The 14,005-nt window shown below is 40.0% G+C and overlaps 1 protein-coding gene and 2 non-coding genes across 3 annotated transcripts; 1 reads left to right on the top strand and 2 right to left on the bottom strand.

Annotated features, from left to right (window-relative positions):
• Positions 1 to 507: 507 nt before the first annotated feature.
• Positions 508 to 579, bottom strand: TRNAW-CCA (transfer RNA tryptophan (anticodon CCA)). Its single transcript has one exon. It is a non-coding gene; the product is annotated as a tRNA-Trp (tRNA).
• A 602-nt stretch (positions 580 to 1,181) lies between these two features.
• On the top strand, positions 1,182 to 1,253 carry TRNAQ-UUG (transfer RNA glutamine (anticodon UUG)). The gene has a single exon. It is a non-coding gene; the product is annotated as a tRNA-Gln (tRNA).
• A 2,680-nt stretch (positions 1,254 to 3,933) lies between these two features.
• Positions 3,934 to 7,843, bottom strand: LOC115664808 (serine/threonine-protein kinase SAPK3-like). Its single transcript, XM_030586694.2, has 9 exons — positions 7,350 to 7,843; positions 6,556 to 6,630; positions 5,910 to 6,011; positions 5,728 to 5,781; positions 5,553 to 5,645; positions 5,330 to 5,422; positions 5,026 to 5,130; positions 4,773 to 4,871; positions 3,934 to 4,437 (listed from the first exon to the last, which is right to left on the bottom strand). The coding sequence occupies exons 1-9, from the start codon at positions 7,470 to 7,472 to the stop codon at positions 4,168 to 4,170; spliced, it is 1,014 nt and encodes a 337-aa protein (XP_030442554.1). The 5' UTR covers positions 7,473 to 7,843; the 3' UTR covers positions 3,934 to 4,167.
• Between the last annotated feature and the right edge of the window lie 6,162 nt (positions 7,844 to 14,005).

Here is a 14,005-nt window from a genome sequence, read left to right as displayed (position 1 = left end):
TTCCAGTTAACTGAACAGAGCGACTTGCCTTTTTCTGCTGTAAAAGATAAAGATGTGAACGTCCGAGGTGTGCAAGCGCCGTCTCGAATCAACACAAGGCTGGAGGAACTTATTTAACGATATATGTCAGCAAAAGCCGCAGAAAGCAATTCCGCGTTTGGAGAAGGTCAAGATAAAACTGTTGAGGCCACACACACAACAGAAGAAATACAACAAGCCTCTCCCAACCAAACAAACGACTTGTGGCTTTTTGAAGCAATCTAAGGAAGATCCAAAAATGAAGCTAAATGCATGCTTCTGCGCCATTTCTCGACCAACCCAAGAAGGACAAGTCCCTAAGGTCGACAGATCAAGGCAGGATCCGAATGAATTGCAGCTTTGGGAAACTGGATCTCGTCATCGTGAAGTAGTTGAGAAGAAAAGGATAAAAAGAAAGAAGGAAGAACAGATAAAAAGAAGAAAAAGAGATGATCCGTTGGGAGGGGTAGCCAACAGTTTCGGGGGGTTTGAACCCGACGTGAATCGAACACGCAACCTTCTGATCTGGAGTCAGACGCGCTACCATTGCGCCACGGATCCCTTTGGTGTAAGCGTGGGCACTCATAAATACTTCATCTTTTCATTTTATGCAAATGAAAGTTCTTCCATTGTGCTTGGAGAGATTCTTCATTTCTCGTGAGTTTCTCCGGACAAAAACTATCCGGTTGATGATCCGGGACTCCTTGGAAGGAGACGATGGATTTTTTTTCAAGTGTTTGCTGAGGTCATTGCTTAAGGAAAACGTCGACCCACCCGCGTATTTACACTACAAAGTTTTGGAAACGACCTCGAACCCTCTATCCTTTGTCTCGCTTATTTCTGTTTAATTATTTAGGAAAAAAAAAGTTGTTCTGAAGCATTGTTCATTTTCATAAAAACAAAGACAGCTATAGAATATACCCACCTGCGCATGGCCGAGTTGGTGGGCGCTTTCCTTCCCTCCCCGCTCGGTTTCTTAATTTAAGTGAGGGGCCCTGGCGGTAGGTTGCTGGGCTAGTCTCCCCCGAGGTATAGGCGCTCCGATTACCTGTGTGGGCTCGTCCCCGGGGAATGGTGGCGGATCCTCGGTTATAAAAAAAAAAGAAAAAAAAGACAGCTATAGAATATAAAATTATTAATTTGGGATATACCATCAAAGCAGGGGTTCCATGGTGTAGTGGTTAGCACTCTGGACTTTGAATCCAGCGACCTGGGTTCGAATCCCGGTGGGACCTTTTCTTTACTTTTATTACCCTCTTCTTGTTTTCTTTTTTTTTTTTTTGGTGACTGATCCTGCTTTCTACTTGACCCAAAAAAAAAAAAAACTATCCTACTTTCTCATTTTATTAGTGCTCCCTCTTGGCAAAAACTGCCTTACATTCTAGTCTCACACCATTTGATTTGATGAAATAGCACTCCTGAAAAAGTAAATTATAGTATGTCTTATTTGTGTCTTATTTGATAAGTGCATATATTTGAAGTTCTGAACCTTGAGAGTCAAAATACTCTATAGAGCACAATCCTGAACTTAAAACAGGAATTCGTTATTACTTCAAAGCTTATAGTCAGAGAATCTTGGATCTTGGCCCTCCTGAGAGGCTTGTCTGATCATTACTTTCATGGAAAATATAGACCTGAAATGGAGATATCAAACACATTACAGTTACAATCATTCAGGAGAATAAGGAAAACTCAATGATGTCCAATACTTTTTCTGGCCAAATCTTTGCAATGAGCGCAAAGTGCAAGGGAGAGAGAGCGAGAGAGAACTCACTTCCGCATTTGAAATGGTGGGCGACCCTCCGCCCGCAGCTCTGGAAGAGCTTGATGGCCTTGTCCACGGTTATGACATCGGCCTCACGGGGGTTGAATATCAGGCACACGCACTGGTAGTGGCTCAGCCTCACACGCTCGCAGCACCCCGGCTATGGGGGCTGCTCGACCATTATCGGTTGGCACGTGTTGATGGCGAGCCACCTCTCCTCTTTACACTGGGTCGGGCTCAGCCGGGGCCCGTGCACCGCCCTAACCTCGCTCAGAGCCACAAGGGCCAAACCCAGAACCATCACCAATGCCCATACACTCTCACTTTTTAGGCCTTTCATATTCCTTGCTTCTCTATTTTAGGCACTTGGTGTATGCTTCAAAGTCCGATGGGCGACGGCGATGCAGAATTTATAGGACCTGTGAACTGATGCAGTTGCAATTATCAGTCAACTTGTGAAGATGAAACGTGCGAGATCTCTCTCCCAGCACATGCGAATGATTGATGAACACTCTTTGTGTTATCTGTGGTGAGTTTTGTCAAAGATCTAAGGGTTACTACCACAAAAAACCTCAAATTTAGTACATTCGGTGATAAATTTACCCAAAATTAATTTTTTGACTACGAAAAACCCAAACTGGTACACCTGTGACAAATTTACCCCAAATAATTTTTTGACCACTAAAAACCCCAAATTGGTACATTTGTGACAAATTTACCCTTCATTAAATTAGATTAATACTACAAAAAATCACAAACTGGTATACCCGTGACAAATGAAGGGTAAAATCCCAAACTGGTATACCAATTAACTGCCACATGTCATTTAACTTAGAAATTTGACGTTAAAATTTAATGAAAACTAACGGGGGGTAAAATTATCACAGGTGTACCAATTGGGTTTTTGGTGATAAAAAAATTAATTTTTGGTAAATTTTTCATAAATGTACCAGTTTTAGGGCTTGTTTGGCAACTTGCCAAATAGTGATTGATTCTGTTCTTTTGTTCCCAGAATAAGTTTGGGAACAGAAATCCGTTTGTTAAATTTTTTGTGCCCAGAATCAGTTTTGGAACAAAATCAAGAATAAAAAAAACGTAGCTTCTTGATTCTAGAACAATTTTTTCAGAACTGATTCTTCTTGGTTTTTTTCTTTTTTTTGGTTGTTATTGTTCTTCGGCCCCGCCACCCGCTGGCCGCCGGCAATCGGCCACAGGCCAGGGCCGGCGAGGGCGGCTCGCGGCCTCGCCCAGCCAAGGCGAGGCCGACCTCGCCGTCACTAGGGTTGGCAACGGCGAGGTCGAGCCTCGCCCAGCCAAGGCAAGGCCGGCCTCGCCGTCGCCACCTAGGCGACGGACCTGGGTGGCGACGGCGAGGTCGGCCTCGCCTTGGCTGTGCAAGGCTTGACCTCGCCCATATCTGGTGAGGCCGACCTCGCCGTCGCCACCGGCGAGGGCTGAGACGCCCTCGCTGACCCTGGCCTGTGGTCGGTCCCTGGCGCCGGCAGTCGACCATGGCCAAGAAAGGAAGGGGAAAGAAAGAAAAAAAAAAAGAGAAAACAAAATAAATATTAAAAAATTCAAAATATTATTAATAAAAAGAAATTTTGTGTAGTTACCAAACACATTTCTGTTTTTTTTCTATTCTAAGAACAAAAATTTTGGGCAGTTACCAAACGCCTTCAAATGCTTAGAAATTGTTTCCGGGCACAGAATAAAAAAGAATCATTTCTGCCCAGAATCAGATTCTGGGCACAGAATGGTTGCCATGTGCAGCCTTAAGTTTTTAATGATAAAAAAATTAGTTTAGAGTAAATTTATCACAAATATATTATTATAGGATTTTTCGTGGTATTAATCCAAGATCTAAATACCGACAGTACATCCCAAGTCTTCTGCTTTTGTCCTTTATTCTTGACTGGGTAGACTATGAAATTGCCTTGCAAACTCCACCATCTCTGTCAACTATCGCTTCTCAAGCATCCAGATCATTGGCTTTCAATTGCCTATGACTCAATTATGTACGACTCTTTCTTGGTTCATTCTCCTCAATTATTTAAATGGGAATGGAAAAGCCGTAGATTGTTGTGGGTGTAGTGAGATGGTTGCCCACAGAGATCCAACATGCACATGTAGATAGTTGAACCAGCAAATCAAGTCAATGAAAACACCACTTCATTTTTCAGTGCACTCAATCCTAAACAATGATCAGCCACCGAATGTGAGCTTCCCACGCGCTACAGATTAAAGTATGTAGCAAGCCACAGAACATGATTCATAATATAGCCAGCATTATGACTGTACAATCTGTACCAAACAATAGAAATGCCTTCCAAGACCCTGGAGGAATTTATCCCAGTAGAACTGTTTTTTGGTAGAGCTCTGTATCATATTGCAGCTACGAAGTCACCGCTATTATCGACTTCAGAATCCAAATCAGCATCTTCATCAGGGTCCGAAGGACCGGCCACACCTTGACCAACTTTAGATCCCTCCGCAGGAGTCCTGGCCTCTTGAACAATCCGCATCACTTCTTCGACGCTCTGAAGAGGCTGGTCCCGTTCGGTCTCATAGTTGGTTTTCTCACCTTTGATGAGTTCTTTTGGCAAATTCTTCAGAAACCACGGGTGCTTCTTTATCTCTGGGATAGTGATCCTCTTTTGGATGAAAAACACAGAAACAAAAAATGAAGGCTTTACTTTCATAACAGCATAGAAGGTTGTTGATCCTCCACATGGATATTTCATTTCAGTCAAGTTTCATTTGGTCATGGACACTACATTAAAAGTTACTCTATGCATACTACCGTCATGATTCAGAAATTTCCTAACTTCATTCGTGTTGCCAGAAGTATCAACATGATTTCAGCATTTTTATAGAGAGAAATCCCAATTTATAAGGACGAGACTGAGATTCAAATGGCAGGTGATATGCTAAGAAGTTTATGTTGCCAATTCATAGAGAAAATGGTAATACAGAAGCACAGGATTACCTTTGCAGGATTTGCAACAAATATACGAGAAAGGATATGCCTGCAATCTGTAGACACACGAATGTAGTCTGGTATCGAGTATTGAACACTCATAATCCTCTGTCACAAACAAGAACTTAAGTTCTCATCCCAAAGAATATGATGCACAAAAGGAAGAATCTATACATGCGGAAAAGAGGATGAAGAAAACCCATTTTTCTCATGTTCAAATCCCTTTTTGTTTTTTTTTGTCTCGTTACACAGGCAAACTTACCCCAATGGTCTTGCGGAAATTTCTAGGATCGTTAGGGTCCTCAAACGGGTATCCTCCAACTAACATCACATACAGTGTTACACCACATGACCATACATCTGCAATCTGCAAGCCAAGAATAAAGATTATTCATTACAAATTCGTAAAACAAGCACGTAAAATGTGAAGGAAATCTACTTCCATGAGTAAGCTAGGATCTGTGCCCAAGTAAGAGCAGAATGTCCAGCATTAGCTTCGGAGAGATAAAGAAGAGTCAATGATCATGTTGGGAGCATTGTAAATAAGCTATTGTAGAGACAAATACCTTTCCATCATACTCCTTCCGAGACAGCACCTCTGGAGCAATATAGGCAGGTGTTCCAACTGTTGACTTCGGTTGTGAATGTAACAAAGCTGACTGCAATTACAAAATCAAGCTGAATGAACATTTGAAGCTGAACTTGACAATAGATGCTAATAAGATGAGAAATAAAATCGACTGATGAAATCTCAAGCCTAATCCTTGTGTCCACTGGAATATCACTGACCTTGGAGTAACCAAAGTCGCATATTTTAAGACGCGGAGTCGGACTTCCATCCAGAAGAGTATTTTCCAGCTTCAGATCTCTGTGACAAATTTCCTGCAACAAGAAAGGAGGATGATATGAGGAGGAAATTCGTTGCCAATTAAGATGTAATATATATATCAATCCAAAATCTCACCATAGAGTGGCAGTAGCTGACTCCTGATATAAGTTGCTGAAAGAAAAACCTAGCCTGTTGCAAAGGGATGTCGATTTAGGAAATGAAAGACAAATAACCCAAAAGTCTAGCCCATTCCAACAGCAATATGATGCGAGGAGATGAACGTCGATATAATTCTATAGAAAGCACAAAACACAAACCTCATCTTCACTAAACCGACCGGCACTGCATATTCTCTCGAAAAGCTCACCTCCAGCTGCATATTCCATGACTATTGCGAGGTGTGTTGGGGTCAACAGAACCTGCAGTGCAGCCGCAAGAGTTAGGAGGTGTACCCGCTTTACACAGCTCAACGGGGGCAGCGCAAAATTCACTATGTCACGTTAAATTTCTTATCCTATGGAAGGTGGTAATGTTTCACCGACCACACAATGCGATGAGTTTTGCAATTCTAAAGACCTCATAAAACCTTAAGGTGGGAAACTATGGGACTAAGTTTTTACAATGCACAATGCAGTTTGCATCTAATGTGCTATTCAAGTTCCACTAAAACTATAGCATAGGTTTATGTCAATGTTGAGTTGATTGCTCAGTATGTTAGACGAACAAAGACAATTTGTATTTAGAAACTTCAATAAAGCTAATGCAGGACCACATAACAAGCATGATATACGACTGCCTAAGCTTCTCCAATTCAACTATTTGAAACAGCTAACCGAAACAAATAGATTTACAAACTATAGATTCAGTGGAGACTAGCTTGACTTGCTTTTACAATTTTAAGTTCGACTAAATCTTCATCAATCTGTCCATCATATGGTGAAAGACATGAAACTAGTGCCATACCTCCTTGAACCTAACAATATTTGGGTGCCTCAGCGATCTGTGGTTAATGATTTCCCTCTGAACATTCTCATCAATCTGAAAGAAGAATGCACAGCATCAGAATGAGGCAATACGCATGCACAACGACAAGAATGACACTGTAACTATCCCCACACAATGACGAGGCTAAAACCATATCAAAGCACGAAGCTAATAAGACATGAAAGGAAACTTGAGGATGAACGGATTCCAAATGCAGCTCCCTCTCTGTGGAAAAAGTGGCCAAAAGTCTCTGAAAAAATATCAAAACAGTTGAAAGGTACCCTGTTCACAGCTCATAAGCTAGCTTTCCCACCTTTTATCCAATAGATAGAAGGTACTATCCCTCCTATGTTAAATTCTAAAGCATCAAATCCATCAAGAGATATTACTAGCTAAGGATATCAAAAGACCTAACCATAATGACACCGCTAGGATGTATAAAAACATCAGATGCAGTGGCTTGCATTACTGAAGCAATTCAGAGGCTACACAACACAGCAAATAAAGCTTCTGTTGCGGTTTTAATCATATCAACCGAAAGTCCGTTGATGTTACGCCATCTTCTCCGAACATCAGTATATGGATGGACAACCATGGTCTGAGAAAAACGAGGTGCTTATAAAATTAACACATTCACGCTTTAAATTGATATCCTGACCTTCTACTACTATAAAGATCAGTTAAACAAATTGATACTGTTCTCAGTGCATCTTTAGTCCTGAGCAAACTGGGATTAAAGAAAAATCGACCGAAAAATCAAAGCAAAGAATTACCTTCGTTCCTCTTTCGATGTATTTGACAGCAACAAGCTCCTTAGTCTTCTTATCTCTCACCAACCTAGCCACCCCAAAATTCCCAGAACCCAACTGCTTCAATGGCTCGTACCTCTCCTCCATTTTCCCAAATCAAACCCAACCACCAAAAACAAAGCCTTCAAATGCAAAACAAGAAGCACAAGCTCCCACAGAAACACACAAATTTCACCACTCCAGCAAGAGAAACGGAGTACCCAGCACCCAAATTGAACTGAACCCACGATTCTTCAACGGAGATCAAAATGCCTTTCCGACTGTTTCGATGGTGGGGGGCCTTAACACATCACAGTCGCATGCCACTCAGTTCGGAGAGAGAATTGAGATACCACCAGATACACGTACGCGAGTCAAAGGGTCGGTCCAAAACGCGGTCTTTCTGTAAAAGGAGTGACAGCGACTGGACAAAAATCTTAGCCGGATTTCTTTTCCATTTTCTGACACGCGTGAGCTTTCTGTGGGACTTCTCGGCAGACCGGTCGCTGTATTGTCTGAATTGGGCAAATTAAGCGAAGCTGCCCACGAAAACCACGGACAGAGGAATGTGCTCCGGCGGGTCCCAGGGCGGCAGGGCCAATGACCAGTAGTTTTTAGTCAGTTAAAGAGAGCTACAATCGTTAATGGCGCGATGGGGGAATGCTAGCGAATCCCTTGGTGCCAACTGCCATGAATACCTTCTTTCCCTCTCCTACGTTCGACCACGACAGTCTCTGACAATTCTGGTTTTTCCCCACCACCTCTTACGAGAAAATACATGGAGTTAGATGTTTGGAACGTATCTAGAGAGCTATCTAATCACAAAATGTCCCTCGATTCAAGATTTCTAAACTCGTTCTTTCCCAAGAGACACGTGTTAGTTTCCGAATGAATGGCCTTATCACGATGGAAAGATCTTCACTAACTTGCCATCGTTCGTGTGCGCTATGTACCAAGATACATCCCTTTACGGGTCTCGTCTAAATACGGTCCCGACGATGTGGGCTCGTGCATTGGGCGACCAAAGTTGCCTAGAGAAGCTGTATCTTGGTCCCGACTCTTGACCGATTGAGAATGTGATTAGATCAACGCTTTTTATTTTTAATTCCAAGAATCGCCGAAAGGTAATGAATGGGGGGACCACGAGAACGACCGCGGGGTAGACTTGTTAATTCAATAAGAAAAATAAAATGTATTTAAGGAGACAAATAATTGTTTATCTCTTAGGTCGGTGGATGCAGAGGATGAAGGTTGTTTGAGTTTTGTCATTGTTTATTAGATTTAATTGGAGTTTGAACAAGCATCGGTCGTCGTGATCAAATGAATAGCAAGATTTGTGGATAGGGTTGGAGTCTTAATGCGGCACGCAAGAGAGGAGGAATGATTCTGACAATCACAGGCTTAATTCATATAAGCCTGTAATTACATTGACGGCAAGAAATATACACCCAATACTTACGTAAATGAAAGTGAAAATATGCACAAACACGGGTAAGACCGTATTTACCCAAGCATGCCCTCTCAAAGCCTTAATTGATTAATGGGATAAGAGTACTAGAAGTTTTAAAACTTATCATGAAAGTAGTCTTAAAACTTTAACTCCTTCCATTAACTACGTCCAATTTGACAAACGAAAAATGCTAACAAGTTTTAGAACTCAACTACACTAATTTGACAAATTTAGAATATTTATTCACTTTTTGAAAGTTTTATGACTCCATTACACTTTCGTGACAAATTATAATATTTGATTGCACTTTTCGAAAGTTTTAGAACTTCATTGTAATTTCATAACAGGTTTTAGGACTTTCAATGCACTTATTATTTTACCAATTTAATGATGTTCTCATAAAAAGAGTTATTGAAAATTTCGAACTTGTCAAGACCCCCTTTTCCAAGTGAGAGAACCGCAGCATAGGAACGAGAGGAACGACAAATAAAAATAAAAATAAAAACGATGGCCAATGGACGCAGCGGACAACCGTTCGTTTAGATTACAAGTCATTTGCTATTAATTAGATTATCTTTTGGTCGAGCATTGTCGTGTTGATGTAATCAATAGTTAGGATGCGAGAGCGCTCGATTCATGTGGATTCAATCGCACTGCTAGGGTCCAGAAAATATGAAACACAACATGAACTTCCACACATTTTTTTATTTGATTTATTTTTTGCGAATGTTACCGAAATTATATATTTTTTATATTCAATTGAACCATAGAAAGAGCACAAGTTATGAGCGTAGCGCAATGAAAACAACGCTATACACATAACTTTTTGGTCGTAAGTGGTTTTGGACAAGAAGTTAGATCTAACCTCAACTATTGAATGAGCATGAACGAGAGTTCGAGAAGTGTGCCTTAATGAATGGGATAATGATACAAACAGTCACTGAACTTTGGTCCAATGTGCAATCTGGTCTCTGATCTTTTAATTTATTCAATGGGTTTGGATGACAAGTTAAATCTAACCTCAACTATTAAATGAGCATGAACGAGAGTTCGAGAAGTGTGCCTTAATGAATGGGATAATGACACAAACAATCCCTGAACTTTAGCCTAATATTTAATGTGGTCCCTGAACTTTTAATTTATTCAATATGGTCTCTGAACTTTTGGTACATGTTCAATTTAGCACATGAATTATATGAAATTGTTCAATGTAGTCCATTGAACATTTTCATATAGTTCATGGACTAAATAGAACATGTATAAAAAATACAGAGATTATATTGAATAAATTAAAAGTTTATGGACCACATTGAACATTAGATTAAAGTTCAGGGACTGCATTGAACAAATTAAAATTTCAGAAACCAGATTACACATTTGGTTAAAGTTTAGGGATTGTTTGTGTCATTTCTCCTTAATGAATCGTGCGAATTATATTACAAGAATGGCACATTGCTTATGTATATGCTTATGGACTATGACATGGATGGTATTAGTATTAAGGAAATAGATGATCTCCATCCAGGACATATTAGTCAACTACAATATATATCTTTAATTCGAAATTTGGTGTATATGATTTGTCTGACGAACTATCTAAGTCAATAAATGCACATTTCAAATCAACAATGTCTCTTGATAAGGACTAGTGTCGAATTTTGAATGAGAAACTTTAGTAGGTGGAATGATCCTCAAGGCCATCTTATGTATGTTGAATTTGTTACGAGGAACCTCGCTCCTGTGGAATTGATAGCCATGCCCATAATTCCCATACGAACTTTAAGACTCATTCTGCATCAACATGTCTTAACTTGAATCTCACTCTGTTGCCTTCTGAGAACCGCAACAACAACAATGCCCACCTTCATCTCTGGTCTCTTTCTTTAAACCAAATCATGAAGGTTCCCATTCAGATCGCGTCCTACACCACAACCTAATATCGCATCCTGGATTAATTCATTCGAGGTATTGTCTATTTTGACCCGTATCATATTGAGCCTCACAGTTTTGTCCTTTGGCGTATAGGTAGGCTCCGTTTTGTCCTTTGGTATACAGGTATGCACTTTCCTAAAAGACCATCCTCTCTGCTCTCACCTAAGCACACTTAATATTGGAGTTTTAATACTAAATGTTATTATTACGTCAAACGGCACATATTGTAAGTTGAATCCAGTTTCACTATACGCTCTCTCTATCTTCAGTGTCCAATTCGGCTCAGTCATGTCCCCTTCGCCATCTTAGAAGCATGTCGGGATTCGCTCCTTGTCCAGTCCTCTCATCCTTACGATCACTCCCCGCTCTCGTCTGATTGTTAAAGCGCCCCTTCACCCTCTCATATTTCGGTGCCGTGAAGTTAGTTAGGTCTTTCATGCTATACATAGTCACGAGAATTCATTGCCACGCGATGTCAATCCAAATTTAGTGACGAGGCTATTCATTGAAACGAGGGATAAATGATGATATAATTTAAACACGTGTAAAAGAGAAAGACCACACATATTCGCTGGCCTTCGTATCTCCTGAAAAAGGTACATGTTCGCCATTCGTCTGTAGAATCTTGCGACAGTCGGTCACATAATGCATGATTACATTAGATTAACGTTTCATGTCAAGTTACACATGGAAACCACACACATTAACAAAATTATTCATGAAATGAAAACGAGTTTTTCAGCCAAAGGCATTGATAGGAAGTCGACAATCTCTAGGGTTTTCTCTTTTTATTCCTAAGTAATAGCATGCATGCTCGCCATTCGTCCGTCGAATTCTTCCACGTTTGCACCATGCACAGGTGCTATACCGGCTTGCCCGGAGATCAAATTCAAATGAGCTTTCACCCTTTTATTCTACACGAGAATTTTGTTACGCTGAGTTCATCTAAAGAGGCCCACGTTATCTTTCAATGAAGCATACCCTTACAATTCAACCCTATATTCTCAAATAGTGTGCGTACCCCCGTTTGTAAATCAAATTCAATCAATACAACTTACTTTTGGAAAGAAATATACAGTCTTAATCATAGGGATAAAACTCCTTTACATGGGTTAAACCCGCGAGGCAAGGAAATTAGGAGAGTTCCAGTAAATTATAAGGGGGCAGTTAAATCATTGGACCATATTTAATGGTAAATAACAATCGGGAAAAGTATCAATTAAGTCATAAACCTTTCGATTGGATCAATTTAGTCATAAATTTATTCACATCAGTACCAATTTAGTCCGTCCGACCAATTTAGGTCTGAAATTGCTGACGTGGATGCCGACTATTCTATGTGGCACGGCTAGCGCAGACATGGACATTTTTTAATAATGTTTTTCAATTTTGAATTTTTGTCTTTTTTCTTCCTTTTTCTTCTTCCATGGTTGGCGAGGGCTAGCCTCGCCTAAGCAAGGGTCGCTCTCGGCCATGGAAGGAAAAAAAAAAAGAAAAAAAATTACTAAAAATAAAAAAATTTGTTCACGTCGGTGCTAGCCGAACAGACAGCGTTCATGTCAGCAATCATTTAGGCCGGATGGACTGAATTGGTACCGATATAAAATGTTTGAATTATATTAGTTCAATTGAAATGTTTAAGGCTAAATTGATACTAACGCAATAAATTTAAAGCTTTTTTGGTGCTTTTCCCATTACAGCCCGACTACGTCATTTCGTATATGTAAAGGATGTCCATCAAACTTTCGCAAGTTACAAATAGACGGGGCCTTATCAATACGGGGGCACCGAACGTGAAGACTCTTCCATCACCATGCCGCTGAAAATGAGACTTCCGCAACCGTTATTCATACTTTGCTGTGCTTCCTTGTGTGAGATGTCAAATGTTGCAGGAGATGATGATCCAGAGCTGGAAAGACTGGTCACAACCAGGAACAAGAGACCGATCCGGACGTTTGAGGTAACGAGTGATATTCAAATCCATCGACAATCTTGTCATTTTCGATTTATTTTTTTGTGGAATTTTGTTATTTTCGCAGTTCATTTATGAAGTTTCAAACAAACTTGTCCTTGACGAGCATTTGTGTCCTGATATCTCCACATAGACCGGGGAAGGAGATACCATCAATTGTGTTGATATCGACAAGCACCCGGCACTGGATCATCCTCTATTGGAAAATCACAAAGTTCAGGTAAATATTCGTATAATGATGTCGCATTTCCCAACTATAGTTATATAGATAATCTTCGATATCCTATGATCGATTCTTTTGCTTAACAGGAAAATCCAAATTTATATTCCACTAGATTTCATCTTGGTAATTCTTCAAATGCAAAATTTGTACCTTTCGGTTTGAGAAAACCTTGCCCGACCGGAACAGTACCCATTCCTCAAGTAACAAAAAAAGATTTGAGAAGGGCAAGAACCATGCCCAGGATTTCATCTATACAAGCTGAGGGGCTAAAGGATGCTTCTACAAGTCAACATGTACTCTCTCTCTCTCGTAATGGTGGCAGGATGTATTGCTTTCACCTAAAACTTACATCTTGTATCTTTTTCAATTTTGTTTTTGTAAATTCCAGCTTTTCCAAAATTATAAAACGAAAAGGTTATCTAATGATAATAATTTATGAAAAAGAAATATAAGAATCTATACGTCAATATATGTATGAATTGCAATAGTTTAGATCATTAAATAAGATAAGACTGAGAAAGTTGGAAGGAAGAAGAGTAATTAGTTTCTTTTCCCACAAGCTTTATACACAGAAATGAATATCCCTTGGGTTAGACTTAGGAACCCCCTGTCATGATTCATATTATAAAATCTATGGCTCATAAATAGAAATGATTATTGGACTAACTCGAGTCGAACACGCTCATAGAGTCATAGGGAAAATTGTGCAAAAAGGCCTCAACCTATTGTACAATGGCCAATTCGGTCTTAAACTTTTCAATTTTGCTAATTTAGTCATGAACATTTTGATGATTTGCTAATATAGTCTTCTCATTACATGGATGCCTAGTCAACACTGGTTGTTCTACATGACACAGCCGATGATGGCAGGCGCTAACATAGATAATTTTGGCCAATTTTCAAAGAAATTCACAATTTTTCCTTGTCTTTTATTTTCTTTCTCACTTGTGGCCAAACGAGGGTCGCCAGACCCCGTTCGCCGAAAATCTTAGGAAGAAAAAAAATTAAAAATTAAAAATTAAAAAAAGGAAAAAAATTAAAAATTACAAAATTACAAAATCCGT

Source organism: Syzygium oleosum, unplaced genomic scaffold (assembly GCF_021117445.2).
Source record: "Syzygium oleosum isolate NSW1041296 unplaced genomic scaffold, Sole_v2.1 Sole_v2.15, whole genome shotgun sequence".
Lineage (NCBI taxonomy): Eukaryota > Viridiplantae > Streptophyta > Magnoliopsida > Myrtales > Myrtaceae > Syzygium > Syzygium oleosum.
The sequence above is the reverse complement of the archived record's forward strand: the minus strand, read 5'-3'. Positions and strand labels throughout refer to the sequence as shown.

Coding starts and splice junctions, on each gene's coding strand:
- LOC115664808 (XM_030586694.2), bottom strand. CDS start 7,472: ATGGAGGAGAGGTACGAGCCATTGAAGCAGTTGGGTTCTGGGAATTTT. Junction 5,646..5,727: donor TCAGCTACTGCCACTCTATG/GTGAGATTTTGG, acceptor TTCTTGTTGCAG/GAAATTTGTCACAGAGATCT. Junction 4,438..4,772: donor TTGTTGCAAATCCTGCAAAG/GTAATCCTGTGC, acceptor TTCATCCAAAAG/AGGATCACTATCCCAGAGAT.